General features: G+C 33.6%; 1 protein-coding gene across 1 annotated transcript; it reads right to left on the reverse strand.

Annotated features, from left to right (window-relative positions):
• Positions 1 to 9951: 9951 nt before the first annotated feature.
• Positions 9952 to 13511, reverse strand: LOC145167764 (putative protein S-acyltransferase 14). The gene is made up of 7 exons (XM_079087010.1): positions 13052 to 13511; positions 12052 to 12274; positions 11808 to 11899; positions 11444 to 11567; positions 11260 to 11345; positions 10736 to 10801; positions 9952 to 10402 (listed from the first exon to the last, which is right to left on the reverse strand). The coding sequence occupies exons 1-7, from the start codon at positions 13259 to 13261 to the stop codon at positions 10277 to 10279; spliced, it is 927 nt and encodes a 308-aa protein (XP_078943136.1). The 5' UTR covers positions 13262 to 13511; the 3' UTR covers positions 9952 to 10276.
• Positions 13512 to 15792: the final 2281 nt, after the last annotated feature.

The following is a 15792-nucleotide window of genomic DNA, read 5'->3' on the forward strand; positions in this document are numbered from 1 at the left end:
AACTTCCATCAAAAATCCAATTGTAAAGCCCAAAACTTTATACAAAACACTTCAAATAGTCAACTAAGGATTGGAAACCCTAAGAATCCCGGTTTAAGTCCATTATGGACTAGGATTTCCTTATTGGGCCTAATGGACCAATAAGCTTCCAATTTGACTATTTTGGGCTTAGGACCCTTAAATGGGCTCTAATTGGACCCATATTCATAAAACTTTACATTTTGGGCCATAATGGGTCTAAAATCAATTGGTTTACCCTTAATAGGCCTTATTGGGCCGTAAATAAGTTAATTACCTTAATGGACCAAAAACCCATCCCTTTATCTTATGTTGGGCTGTAAGTACTTCCAAGGGCCCAATGGGCCGAAAAATTTATGATTAGGTTCCCAAAAATCCTAACTAAAGTTTAATGGGCTCAAACTATCCCATTCCTATTTTCTTGGCCCAAACTCTCGGCCCAACATCATTTAACAAAAAAAAAGATTAGGAGAGGATTAAGGACGGATTGACAACTCACAATTAACCATCAAACATCAAGAAAATTCTCATGCATCAAGGAGAACCATTGCCCTCCATGCAAAAAACTCTTTCTCCCTCTCTTTTTCTTCCTCTCGGCCGAGAGCAATTACACACACACACATCTCCAAAAAATTTCTCTAAGATCTCTCTAATCTCTCAAGAACACTCTCTCCTTTTCACCAAAAATTCCAAGACTTATGTGTATGGCTTAAGAGATTTCCATCTAGATCGTTAAAACTTGGTAAGTCATTACATCTCCTAAATGGATAAACTCCATTCCTATGATAAGATCATCCCTTCTAAGCATTTTATTTCATGATCCATACTCTAGAACTTCTTAGAACTCAAGATCAACCCAAGGAAAGCTTGCTAGGGCCAAAGATCACATCACCTTCTTCCATTCTTCTTCAAAACCGAAACAACAAACCCCAAGGTGAGTTCATACCCCCCCCCCCTTGTTTTCGGTTTTTACATGATTTTTGGGGGAGAATACAAGTAAAATGTGTAGATCTATGTGTTATATGCATGTCTTGTGTGATTTCTTAGTTTATTTTGTAAAAATGTGTTAGATCTTAACAAATCTCGACATTTTAAGTAACATGGAGTTAAGATCCATGAACTAAGACACCTTATACATCATATTATCAAGTTAAAAGTGTTATATGCTTAAGATATAAAAACTTAAGGCAAAAACCTTGTTAAGGGTTAAAATTGTCAAGAAAACAAAAGATAAAGGCAAAAAGTGACATTTAAATTTTTATAAGTATCAAACAGATCCTACTCGTATAAAAATGGATTTTTATGATAAAAATGTTTTCCAAAGGGGCAAAAATGTAAATTTTAGCTTAATGGGCCAATCATTTGGGCCTCACAGTTTTGGGCCCAATTTTGCAAAAAAAAATTGAGAGTTTTGGGATTATAAATGTTATTTGACCAAAGTTTGAGTCATAAATGTAAATAAACCAAATTTAGGGGTGAAAATATGTCACACCCCCAGCCAAGGCGGAACATGCCGGGAGCGGGACTAAGTTCATGGATCACAGATAAACTGAATATATAGCACAAGTACAACGATAAACAAAATTGCATTTGTATTCCATCATTAAGTTTGAATACATGGTTCTTACAGATAGTAATAGTACAGTAGTTTCCTTAAACAGATAAGCAGATAACAAAACAAGCTAGCTAGGTCTTCTGCAATCCACGGCTAATCTTCTGTCTGAACGCCTGTCTGATGATCCCCTAAGAATACATGTAAGTTTGAAAGTCAACACAAAGGTTGGTGAGTGTCACAGGTTTTCTGCTAACGTAGTAATACTTTTAATAAGTCTAAAAAGTATTATCTTTGTATGTATAACAATAGTTAAAACAGTGTTTGCAATGAGTCTTTAAAAGCCAAAATGTATAGTTTGTATAAGTAAACCCATACGTAAAACTGTGTTTGTAATGAATCTTTGAAAGCCAAAACGTTATGTTCCATAAGTAATTACATACTTAAAACTGTGTTTGTAATGAATCTTTGAAGCCAAAATGTTATGTTCCATAAGTAATTCCATACTTAAAAATGTGTTTGAAAGCAACCAAATACATGGTTGTACGGGTAACGAATAAAGTTTTCTGCCAAGGTTGTACTTAACAACCGCAGATACGGATAAACAGACATACGGATATACAGATACAGTTATCTGTCAAGGTTGAACTTAACAACCGCAGATACGGATAAACAACAAGTATATTTGATAAGCATACACGTAAAGTGTATGATACTTGTTTAAACAGTTGACAAAACTTAGTATAGTGTGCACAAGCACATGTATGAGCCTAAGATACAAGTTCTATAACTTGTATAAATGTATAAACCTATATATTTATGTCATAAACAGACATACGGATATACGGGTAAAGTTATCTGCCAAGGTTGAACTTAACAACCGCAGATACGGATAAACAGGTAATTGACAAGTATATTTGATAAGCGTACACATTGAAGAGTACGATACCTTTTTAAACAATTGATAAAACTTTGGGTACAAGCACATAAATGAGCCTAATATACGAGCTCTATAACTCGTAAAAATATATAAACTTATATATTTTTGTGTATGTATGAGGTATAATGAAACTACCAAGTTGATAATTGGCTATACAGTCATAGCACAATATTAGTTGGAACGTATATGTTATTTTTATTAGTTGTATTATCTTTAACAACATAACATATGTAGCTATTGAGGTTTAAAACGATTTTGTTTACCTAACATGTAAGCGTTTAAACAATTATTTCTAAAACTGGTAAAGTATTTATACAAAACAATGATATTTTTTTGTGTATTTCGTATGATAAATATTACTTAGTACACGTACTATCATGTACAGACGAGGGCCAGACATGAAACATCGAGGGTAAGATCATTTTGGCATTATAGCACTTCTGAAATCCAGCAACCCATTCGGCCCTTCAAACCAGATTCCCCGTACCGTAAATAGTACAGTAATAAATACTATTTCCGTGTGATTTATATTGCATAAAAACGGTGGTGTTGTTTGTTTAAACAAAGTATTTAGAAAATAGATATATACTAGATATACAAGTACTACATGTATCCCTCCCCCCCCCCCCCCCCCGAAAATATGTAAAAGTGGGGCCGTAACACTCACCTCAAAGTGCGATTGACGATATGTATTCGAGAATGGATGCGAGAAGATCGGGATGTATTGTCGTGAACGCGGTATTCCGAGATAATTTAGTTTCCTAGAAAATTTCAATATAAATTAATATTTGGAAAGTTATTTGGTATTTTATCTAAAATATAAGACCCATTTATTAATTTAATTAAACAAAAATAAATTAATAATTTCCAAAAATGAGTCAAAATAAATTATTTAAATTCTAAGTTTAATTTTGGATTTATTTTGTAAAGGTTTTTCCATATAGGGGTGGTTTTTGAACAATTTTATTAAAGTTAGAAGGTTTTGGACTTGATTTGTAAAGAAAATCCAAGAGAGGGTGGTAAGTAATTAATTTAAATGAGAGTTTGATGGGGGCTGCTTTGTAAAAACTCCATAATTTAAAGGTTTGTTTTAATTATTCTAACTATGGGAAGGGACTAAAAGCGTTTAAAAAAATGAAGTTTGTACAGTAACCTGCACATTTACGGAAACAGGAGGGTATACCTCCTGTGTTCTTCATTTACGATCGCAAGAAAAAAAAATCGTAGATGATCCTGTAACTATCGGTAATGCATGAGGATGTAATATGACATCCCATTTTTACGGCCAGAAAATACTAATTTTGTTTATGCTTTATAAAAATCAGAGTACTTCTTTTAATAAAAATGTTGCGGAATTAGTTCCCAGTAAAACATGATAAATACATTATCAAAGTATTTCCGAAGAAATGTATTTTTATTCATTTTAAAACATTTGGGATGTCATCGTCAATACAGAAACATAAGCATAAACAGAACTTACATTCATTTACACTAGTGATCTACATCTCTTTTAAATCTCTCAGTGTAAAGTAGCTTCATATTGACACATGTGATACAAATAAGCTTGAGTGGGTCAGGTTGGGAAACCTGATGAGTACATAGGGTTTTCAACCCACAATAATATAATTATTATGTTTAAACATCAAACAATCAACCCAATTACCCATCCCCATTATCGTCTTTACTCTTAAGGATCTACCCTAAGAATCAACTATTCCTCGTTCATTCATTCCTAAGGATCATCCTAAGGAATCGGCACGAAGTCCATCGTCACCGGGGTTTAGGCACTAAGTCTGCATAGTCGCCAGGGTTTATACAACAGGCACTAAGTCCGCATACTCGCCAGGGTTTTGGCACCAGGGTTTATACAACAGGCACTAAGTCCGCATAGTCGCCAGGGTTTTGGCACTAAGTCTGCATAGTCGCCAGGGTTTATACAACAGGCACTAAGTCCGTATAGTCGCCAAGGTTTTGGCACCAAGTCTGCATGATCGCCAAGGTTTAGGCATCAAGTCTACATGATCGTCAGGGTTTAGAGTACACCGGGTGAACACATCGTTCACAACACCTACAGTTTGCGAGCCTGCTAGCGTTCCACTGGACTGTCTAGAATAGTCCGTGGTTGTCATTCATACTCTGCTAGATGACGAGGACATCATTTGGGAAAAAGGCTTCTCACATCGTCCACCTCTCACCCTTACCTCATGGTCTAACTCATCATCCAACTCATATGTCATCTACCTATGTTTTACCCAACATATTATGTAGATATAAATACATATACAATTTAAATCATATAAAACTTGTATAAAATCGTTCCTCCAGCAGAGATAACAAGTATACAGATAATATGCACACATAGCACGTAATTTATATAAAATACTTCATATCTATGTGTAAGATGAAAGTAACTATGCACTCACTTGAAAAGGTGGTGATTCCGAACTCAGACAGCGCTTCGCTTCTTAAAAAAAAATACTTTCCTTCGACGAAACCTAGTATTATTACCACTAGAGTTTAGTCTATTATTCGCCGAGACTAATTAATAGTCTAGCTATTATTACTATTATATAAGCATTAAACAATACTTATATAACCCATAATAATAGCCCAAGTACTTATTATAAGTTCCTAATAATGTTACTATAATTAAATAAAAGCTATATTAAAAATAGCGTAGGCGTAGCTCACTTACAGCGGGTTTTATAGAAAACCGGGCTTTGCTTGGAGCAGCGTTCCCGAGCTGAAAAGCTCTTCTTCTCGGAGCCGTTGAGCACTCCTGGGCTTCCGCCTCGTGCTAGGGAGGTTCCCTAGGCTTTTCGGGGGGTTGCGGGGCTAGAGAGAGGTTCTAGAGAGAGAGTAAAGAGAAGAAAGAATGGGAAAGGTGTGAAGAAAATGAGGGTAGGAGAGGTTCTATTTATAGGGTGAAAAATGGCTGAACTTGGTGCCACATGTCACCATCTAGTGGCAAGACTTTGGGAGAAAGCAATGGCCAAGATTGTGCCACATTACCCATTTTCGCACAGCACACTTCCGACTTCTAAAATCCGTAACTTTTACATACGACCTCCGTTTTTGACGTTCTTTATATCCACGCGTAGGTAAAAATAAGATCTACAACTTTCATTTTGACTCCGTCGGCTAATTCTCTACCGATCTTAAATTTAACAGTACGAGGAGATTATACTGTTAAATGTCTGCGTAAAATTCATAACTTCTACATACGGACTCTGTTTTCGTCTGTCTTTTTACCGTTGAGTTCCTATTAATGATATCTTCAATTCTCATTTAGGTCGCGTAGGCCAAAAACCGCTCGATCTAAAATTCGAGTTTCGGGCTGTGCACTGCTAAGCCAAATCTTAGAAAATTCATAACTTCCTCATACGAAGTCAGATTTGGGCGTTCTTTTTTTGTATGTTCTCGATTTAACGTATACTACAACTTTTGTTTATATTTATAAGGTTAAAAAGTCCTCCATCGTAAATTCACTATTTACGTCTCCCGGTGTCGTGCCGGTTTTGCCATAAAACTTCGACGGGCCATAACTTCTTCGTTATAACTCGGATTTCAACGTTCTTTATATGTACGGAACCCTTGAGACGTATTCTACAACTTGATTAAGATTATTTATTCTAAATAATCTTTTGTCAAAAATTCGTTTTCGACCCCTATTATCTCTAAATTGACTAGCCCGGATCTACGGGCGTTACATGTAAGCATCAAGCAAGGAGATGGGAGGAGGGATGACTTACGGATGAAGAATAGCAGCACAACACAGGTGGTGACCGGTGGTTCGCTGCAATGGCAGTGGAGGTGCTCGGTGGTGATAACAGGTAGCCGGCAGCATCCTGCTGCCGGTTTTCCTTTCTTTTTCCAGTGAATTCAAAGGCTGGGGGAGGTGGAGGAAGGTTAGAGAAGAGTTTCTTCGAGTTTACATCAGTTAATGGTGGTTTTTGGGTGTTCTTGGTGGTAAACCGGGAAAGAGATGGAAGGTGGTTTTAGAGAGAGATAGGGACGTTTTAGAGGAAGAGAAGATAACTGGAAGTTTTGTGAGGAAGATGAGGATCCAAGGCTCCATTTTATATCCATGAACACACAGATACACTCCTCTTATGATCCATACCTTCTTTCAAATCACAACACATGCTTTGTACCATTTAGAAAGAGTGTAAGCAAGATGATAGAGTATAGGATGAAGGAAGAATACGTGGGTAAGGGGTGAGAATGAGCTGGACATTTTGGTTCCTACAAGCCTAGTGGGTCCCACATTGGGTTGTATGTTCATTCACTAATTGCTCAAAAACACACCTAATCGAACGTATCGGGATCCAATTGTCAGAATTTTTTTCGAACATGTCGTTAGATAGAGTTTAATTTAAGGATTCCTGAACATCAAATGGATTAATTTTTGGAGTTACGGAACTCCGGGAAATTGAATTTAAAGTTTAGCGTTTAAACAGCTCGTGGTGTCCGTTTTCGCGACTTTTGTAAATATTTTCGTATAAATTATTTCGAGTGTGAAATTAAATAATAGACTATAACCTGAATCCAAAAACGCTCTCGGAAATCCCGTCGGCAAAGCGTAAGTGCCTCAACGGATCGATTCGGTTTTACGCGATTAAAGAAAACCAGTGTTTTACTGTCTGTTTTCTTAAAACTGTTGTATCTTTTGCATACGAACTCTGTTTTGGACGTTCTTTATATTTTCGGAAACAGGGGAACATGTACTATAATATTTTAATGTTTTCTTTGCTCAAAATTTGTTAATGCAAAATTTCAATTTTTCAAACGCATTAATTAGTGTTGTCGTTTAAGCGATTTAATACGGTTTACATTTGAAAGCATGATATCATCAGGTATCATATAATAGTTAAAATGAATTTATTTATTTTACTTAAGATACATTAAACTCAGTAATTCGGGTAAACAAGAGATTCACGGATAGATTGGTGATTATAATAATAGCCCTAAATTCCGGGTTGTCACAAAATAACATTTATTTCTAAATTGGACCAAAAATGTAACTTTTATCAAAATTGGGCCGAAAGTGTCAATTTTTACAAACAAGGAGCTGAAAACGCACTTTTCTGCAAAACTAAGCCATGAATGTCAAAATATAAATTTTTGGACCAAAACCGTGAATTTCTAAATATTTGGGACGAAATTACAAATTTTTATAAGTTATGGACTAAAGTGTTATTTTTACAAAACTTTGGGCTTTAATTGAAAATTTGAGGCTTATTGGCCAAGAACGTCGTTTTTTTTTTTTTACAAAAAGATGATTTTTTATAATCAATTTGGCAAACTTTGAGCTAAAACAAACAACGAAACAATAACGAATGAACGAAATACGTCGATAACAATTTTATTGGGCCTAATATTCACATTACATGGCCAATGGGCCTTAAGGACCCATTCAAGTGTATATGGAGCCCAATATTTTCCATGACATGTTTATTGGGCCTTACGACCCATTTACATGTTAATTTGGGCCTGAGTTATGGGTCACATGTTTGTTGGGCCTTGGTGGTCCATTTACATACCTATTGGGCCCAAATTACCCTCTTATATGTTACTGGGCCTTTGTGGTCCATTTACATGCTAATTGGACTTGGACTAAAATTCACATGCTTAGTAGATCGTAACTATACCTTTACATAATTATTGAACTTCGTATACTTATATATGTACCTTTGGATTTGATAGCATACAACATACACGTAAACATTAAACATAGTACGAAAGGTTGAGAATTTAGTGAGACGTGTCGGTTGGCACCTTTGAGTGTACAATCGTAGCCTGTAGTTATAACCAGAGTTTCCTGGAGGGAGAGCGGGAGTTTTTGTATAGATCTATACGGGGTGACCCCCCACGCCTTAGTTGTTCGCTACAGCTAGACTAGGCCAGTCTAGGGCGACAAAACCTTGAGCAAATACCGGCATTTGGAAAAATGCCAAGACATGCAACCTAGTCATTATCATGTATGGTTATAACGGCTCATATAGAGATTCAATACCAATTTAACATTTCGGAGATTAACCCTTCGATCGTGTCAATGCAAAACAACTTATTTAACAATACAAGAAACTTGATATTATTATAATCAGAAAATATCGGATTTTCTGGGGAAATATTAATATTCAATCATCACTTACCAACAATACAAAGAAATCTAATATGCATTCATATATGTTACTACTATGAAATTCACACATGTATCTATACTTGATTTTCACATCATTTTCAGACATTTTACAGAAAATATCGGATTTTCTGGGTTTTTACGAAAGATACAAAGACTTTTATTCAAACATACTTATGAACTCACCAACATTATATATGTTGACCGTTTTCAAAATAACTTGTATTCTCAGGTAATCGTTAAACAGGAAGATTTTCAAGTGTGTATGGTTTTATTTTATGTAATAACATTCATTGTACTATTAATACTTTGAACTTATGTAATTTATAACAATGTACTTGATGTGAACAATGTTGGTTGTTATATGTAATGTTGGTGATGAATGTGTTATGTTTCATGTATATTCATTGTGATGATAATTCAATTGTTAGTCACACGAGCCCCCGGACATTTCTGCCGTCTGGTTCGGGGGTGTGACATTATGCAATCTTGTAGCAATCAATGGAAGAATCCAAATATGGGGTAAAATTTCAAAGAAGTGAAGGTCAAACTTGAGGGATCCTAAATAATCTCTTAGATTTGAATTAGATTAATTTATAGATGTAACTAGTTGTTTAATCAAAGTGAAACATGCAATTAGACTATGAAAATGGGAGAATAATGTCAGACTAGACATGAAAGAGTTTGTTCTTTTCGAGGACAAGACCGCGGATATGAGGAAATGAAGGCTAAACATAAGGGTTGAGGAGTTATCCAGCCCTCTTGTTCTCAAATTCTTTTACTTGTATCATGACTTATCCATGTATTTTACTGTTCATTTTGACTTACTCTCCCTTTGTTTGCCTCATTTGCAGATTCACGTTTTATACATGTGGGGTGTTATTTATGCAAGGCAATCGTTCTAACCCAATAAAGACATAAATATCAACATCTACCTTTCAGTACCTAATTTTAATAGGATCCTGATAGTTTGTTGTTATTGTTGTGTGAAATATATTTTATCCAAATAGCTCTTAATAAGAAGAAAAAACAAATAACACACCCCAATTGTTGTTAAAATTTATGATTATTTTTTACAACCTTATTACTAATGAATAATTTTACGAAGAAAGAAAAAACGACTTTTGTAACTCAAATCTATAAACCATTCGTGTTTCTACAAACACTACTTTAATACATCCGAACTTAGAATCTTTAACCTAAAAACTCCTCATACGATCTCATCACTAAAAAACAACAATCCCAAGATATAAACTTTTGGGGTCTATTTCTTCAAAATGCCACATAAACACCAAACGATCACGAAAATTAGTTCACCATTTACGAATATCAAGTCATCAAAACATTACAAATATACATTCCGTGTAAACCATACTCATAAACTTACAATAACCCCCCATAAACCCCAATTAGTCTAAAAATACCAAATTCCGCTTCATCTCCCCCACAAAATCCTTCCAATTTTATCCCTCAAACCAACCAGGTTAAAACCCTGATACCCGAATCAGTTCCAATCTCAATCCCTGTCCAATACATGTCAAACACAGTACAACCTGTTGTGTCATGTTTTCACGTTTATAGGGCTTCCAAGTTTATGTTATAAATGAAGATTTTTTTTTTTAGTTTAGAATTCTTGGGAGTCTAGATCGGGCTTTGAGGGATACTCGAGGCCTTGAAGAGCGGGCATTCTACGTAAGTCTTCATCACTGTAAGCCGGAATAAACCAGTATTTCTGAACAGTCCCAAAAACCTGAATATATTCACCAATTTTTTAGCTAAAAAGAAGATAAAACCCGTAATCTCAATAACTATAATAATACTCCCTTTCGGGACACTTTTTTGGACTGAAATTACTTATATGCCCTTGGCAGGAGTCCGCAAGAAATGGGTAATTTTGGTTTGGGTTGACTAGAAATGCTCTTTGTTTAAAATTACTTCTGTCTTTCATATGTAATTAGTGCACATATAAAATATGATTGCAAAAACTATTCACAAGAATGATCTAATTTTTTATATAAAGCATTTTTTAATATAAATTTTTTAAAAAAAAAAAAAAAAAAAAAAAAAGATGACTACATGGTACCTGTTCAAAGTTCCTCTTGCGCCCAAGATCATATCGCCATTTTGGAGTAGTCTTCTTCTCGTATGCCTAATAAAAACAAGATATATAAATAAATAAATAAAAACCACCACTTGTTTGATGAGAATAAAAACGAGATTATAAAGGCATTTTGGAAGTGATTATGTGACATTGAATAGTTTTGGAATATGATAGTAAGTTGTAAAATGAGTTGTAAGAGAAAATGTTTTGATGTGTTTTCATTGTTTGAAATTTTAATAATCAAACAATCAAATATTTTAGTAATTTTTTTTAAGAACTTATAGATAAAATGACAAAAAGAAGAGATTATTGCGAAAAAAAAGGAGGTATCATGGGTAGAAATTCTCTTAAATTAAGTAAAAAGGAAAGGGTAAATAGATAATTTTGTTTTACCGTTTGATAATATCCAAAACTAGCTATTTGACCCCTAAATAATCAAATAATCATAAACAAAATTCTATTTTTTTTTACATTCTAGTAATTTATAAACGAAAAAAGAATGCTACCTCAATTGTTGTAGTATTCCCCGCCACTAGAGAAATGTGCATAATCAAAAACCCGAGAACACTTAAAGCAAAAGCCAAGTTTAAAACTGTAAAAAGAAGATAAAAAATTATAAAAAAAAAAAAAAACGAAACAAGAGGTAGAGTAGGGTTAAATTAGTAAATATACAACTTCAATATATCATACCAAAGGCGAGAAAAGTTGTAGCTAGAGTGCTAGGGGACCCCGCAACCTCTCCATCACTAAAGAATGCTATGAAATATGGCAACAATGATAAAGTTACAAGGCTTGTCTCGAGAATCGTGTAGAACTGCATCACATAATAAGAAAAAAAATTGTTAAATTCAAGAAATAGCAACATACGTTCAAAAATCTACCAATTATATCAATTGGCTACATATTCTAAAGTATTATGTCTTAATAAGAAAAGAATTGAAAGTACAATGTTGTTTGTAATAAAAAGAAATGAAATTAGGAGGCTATAATACACAAATAAATGAAAGTAAAAGTAAATTGCTATTTTTCGCATCATGATCAAAGAATAACATACCAGGAAAAGTAGAAAATACTTGTAGTTTTGTGCACCAACACAATTAACAACCCACACACAATGATGATCCATTTTTAGCACACACCTCCCACCTAAAATCAACAAAAACACACCATACATTTCATATTAAAAGAAAACGACTCTATCTCAATTCTCAACCAAAAAAAGAAAAATGCATAATACATTTGTGCCATGTCATCATATTGATCTGATAACAACAATAAAGAAAATGAATTCAACTTACAAACAGAGCAATGATGACAACGAGGTGGTTTTATTTGGTTACACTTGCGACAATAACGGATTCTTGAATTTGTTGGATCGGGTGTGGTCAACGGGTTGAATTCGGATCCGGTCAAACGATCCGTATCACCTCTTTCCTCATCCACTATTGGCCTATAGTTTGGTGGAACACCACCAGGGTCCGTGAAAACCACAGAGAAATAACTCCATAATAACATCACCAACTGCATCAAACATAATAAATATCATATGATTGTTTTTGCCAAAAATCAAAGGGCAAATTAGAGAAAAAAGTGAAATACCATTATATTTTGGGCAGTTTAATTTAAATGTTTTGACATGATTCATATAACAGGTCAAAATGGTTAATTGTAACTCATTGTGAGATCATATATTGAAAAATCAACCAAATTATAGCATTGAGGATTGCTTTGTATATGAATGACACTGCTATGATTGGGTAGAATCATCATAATTAGATAATGAGTTGCTTAAAGCCAAGGACAATCAAGTAATTTTGCATATATCTCAATAATCAATTTTCTTATATCTACTCAATGCCCGATCATATAAATCTGATTATATCTTTTCTGCATAACACAAATAATCAGAAATCATACTAATATTCAGTTTAACAAACACAAAAAACTCATTATTTACTAGCAACATGAAAATTGTAAGTGACCTCAACATCTATAACTAATCTTTTTATAATTTCTATTTCTGGGTAGCTGAAAAGTTCCTTAAACTATCAAACAGCTTCAATTTATTTTACTAAATACAAACAGAAGCTCAAATTGTTATGATCTGGGTAGCTGAAATTTCCCAATTTGGGTATAGATGAAAATCATAATCTCATGCAGAAGGTCAACTTCCGTTTATTTTACTAAATTCAGAAGTAAAGACACAAAAACCACAAATAGAATCACTATATTAGCATCTAAAAGACAAACCCCATTGCAATAAAAACTTCAAAGTTTAGAAAAAGAAAAATTTATTACCAAGATATGAAACATGATCAAGACGACAAGTGCGATGAGGGAATCAAGGCCACCGGAAGTCAAAGCAGGGCCATAGATGGACAAAACGACGGCGTAATAAGAGACACCAACAACACCAAGAACCAACAAGATCATGATCGAGCCTAACCCTCTGAGAGCCGTACAGAATTTGAACACATTCCAAGCCATCACAGCTCCAGATCTATACATAATACTCCTCAAAATCTATGGAGAAAAATAAAACCCAGAAAAAGGTTTTGATTTCTTTTCTTGTTTTTCTATTTGTGATTTTAAATATTTATGAATGTTGAGACTTGGGATGTGGGTTTCTGAGGTGTGTGGGGTTGTTTTTGTAGCTCTTTTTGTGGTTTTTGCTATCGAAGGGTTTATGAATTTTAGGTAAGAAGTCGTGAATTGCTGGGAAAAGGAAAGATAGAGGGAAGACACAAGAAAATTACAATAGTCTTTTCTTCGAGAAGGGTGAGAACAATATGATGTAAATAAGCATTAATTTATTAATTATTTTTTTAATTTACTCTATAAAAAAACTTATATTGTGATTTTTTTTTTACATCTAAAATTTTTCTTTTACCCAAAAAAAAAAAAAAAAAAAAGAATTTAGCTTTTCATTGTTATTTCAACCATTAAACCGGTTATCATTCGGTCTATTGAATTTCCATAAAATATTATATTTTGTATTTTTTTTTCTGTTTATATTTTTTTTAAATAAACTCAATTTTCACATATTTATAATTCTATTATTAAAAAGGTTAGGTAACAGTATATAACTTTATATCTCTTAACGTGCGTCATAAATATCAATCATATAAAAGAAAATTTGATTCTAAATCCCATAACGTATTTGCTTCTTTTTCTTGTACATTATACCGGGTCATCTGAAAATCAGTACTAAATTTATTTGGCACTACATTGATGAAGGATTTTAGACATTAGCTATTTTTTTACCATTTTAACTTCCAACATGAAATCACATCCCTTTGATATTGTATGAATGGAGGATCTTAGATGTAACGTCCGTAAATTCGGGCTAGACGTTTAAGGTATAATAATAATAATTAGAGAAAACTTCAAAAATGGTCCTTGTGGTTTCCGAAAATCTGAAGTTTAGTCTCTAATCTTTAAAAACCTCACAGATGGTCCATGTGGTTTCAAAACTTTTAACAAATGGTCTTTTTCGCTAACTCCGTTAGCTTTTGGCCGTTAGTGAATGACATTTCTGTCTTTTCACTACCACAGGGACCATTTATAAAGTTTTGCCTTATTAAAAAAAAAGAAAAAAAAATATAATTCTTTAATATTAAAGGGTCTCACCTCTCTCTCTCCCTCCCTCTCTTATATGTCAAAGTTTAATGGCTCATTTGCTTATAACTATGCTAAAATTTTGTACAAAGGGCTGAATATGTTACAATATTTAAAAACCCTTATTTATATATTTATATATTTATACAAGAGATATAAATTGCTTCGATTTACAAGAATTTTTGTTAGAACCTATATATTTTTATAGAGCAAAGATTTGAACCATTAACATGATGGTTGCGTGACATATTAATATTTTTTCAAAAACTCATGATATGAGTTTTCACATTCGATTAGTCTAATTAGTAATTAGTAAACATTGCATTTTAAATAGATAAAATCAAATGATAGTATTAGGAAATGAAATTAAATAAGAATGAAATAGAAGAAGAGGAGGTTCACAACCCATGCATGAAGGCACATGACATGGAAATCGTGTTTCCCACAAAGTCAAGAATCAATTTATATTTTAAATTCCTATATTATGATTGTATTATTTTTATTTGTTATTATAAATCATTTGACGGTATCAAATAAGTCAATAATTAGAGGTATAGTAAAACGAATGGTCAATATGTTACATAAGCCATCAAAGTAACCAAAACAGCCATTTTGAAGTATGGACGAATACAAATCAAGTTGATCCGTTAATTTTTTAGTTAATTTTTATTTTTTCGTTTTTATTTAATGTACCATATATGACCAAAAAATGGTTATCATTCAAAATTTAAAATAATAACATAGATTTATGATATTGTAAGCATTTGAACATATCTTAACTGATTTTTGACTCGTTTAGCATGTTAAACCGGTAGGACTTGTTTATTTATTATTTTTCTAGATTATTGTACATGAGGGGTTGGTATTTGATGTTGAGCTCATTATCGATGAGGGATACTTGGACGAGATTGTTATACATGAGGGGTTGGTACATGAGGGATACTTGGACAAGATGTCTCGCAAGTTTCACGGGTATCTTGGTGCATGCTTTTTACCGATGGCATTGTCTTGGTTGTTGGGTCTATGTATGAGTTGAATGAGCAGTTGGACACCAAGAGAAAGACGTTTGAAGAGAAAAGGTTACATATTAACATAATTAATACATAGTATCTTTTGTGCAATTTCAACATGAACAGTAGTGTAGAAGGAGTTGAAATAAGTATCAGGGATAAATCCATACACCTAATGAATAATTTCAAGTACTTACGTTCTATATTCTATAAAGGTGTGTGTTGAGTTAGACGTTACTTACTGCATAAAGGAGGGTTGGTTAAGTAGAGTGCGGTCTCATGTGTTTTGTGTGACAAGAAGGCTATGTTGATACTAAAGGAAAACTTCTACCAAGTGGCAGTTACATTGGATATGTTGTATGCATCTGAATGTTAGCCGATGAAGAAGGAGTATGAAAGGAATATAGAAGT

This window comes from Lactuca virosa, chromosome 3 (assembly GCF_052849685.1).
Source record: "Lactuca virosa cultivar CGN04683 chromosome 3, Lactuca_virosa_CGN04683_v6, whole genome shotgun sequence".
NCBI lineage: Eukaryota > Viridiplantae > Streptophyta > Magnoliopsida > Asterales > Asteraceae > Lactuca > Lactuca virosa.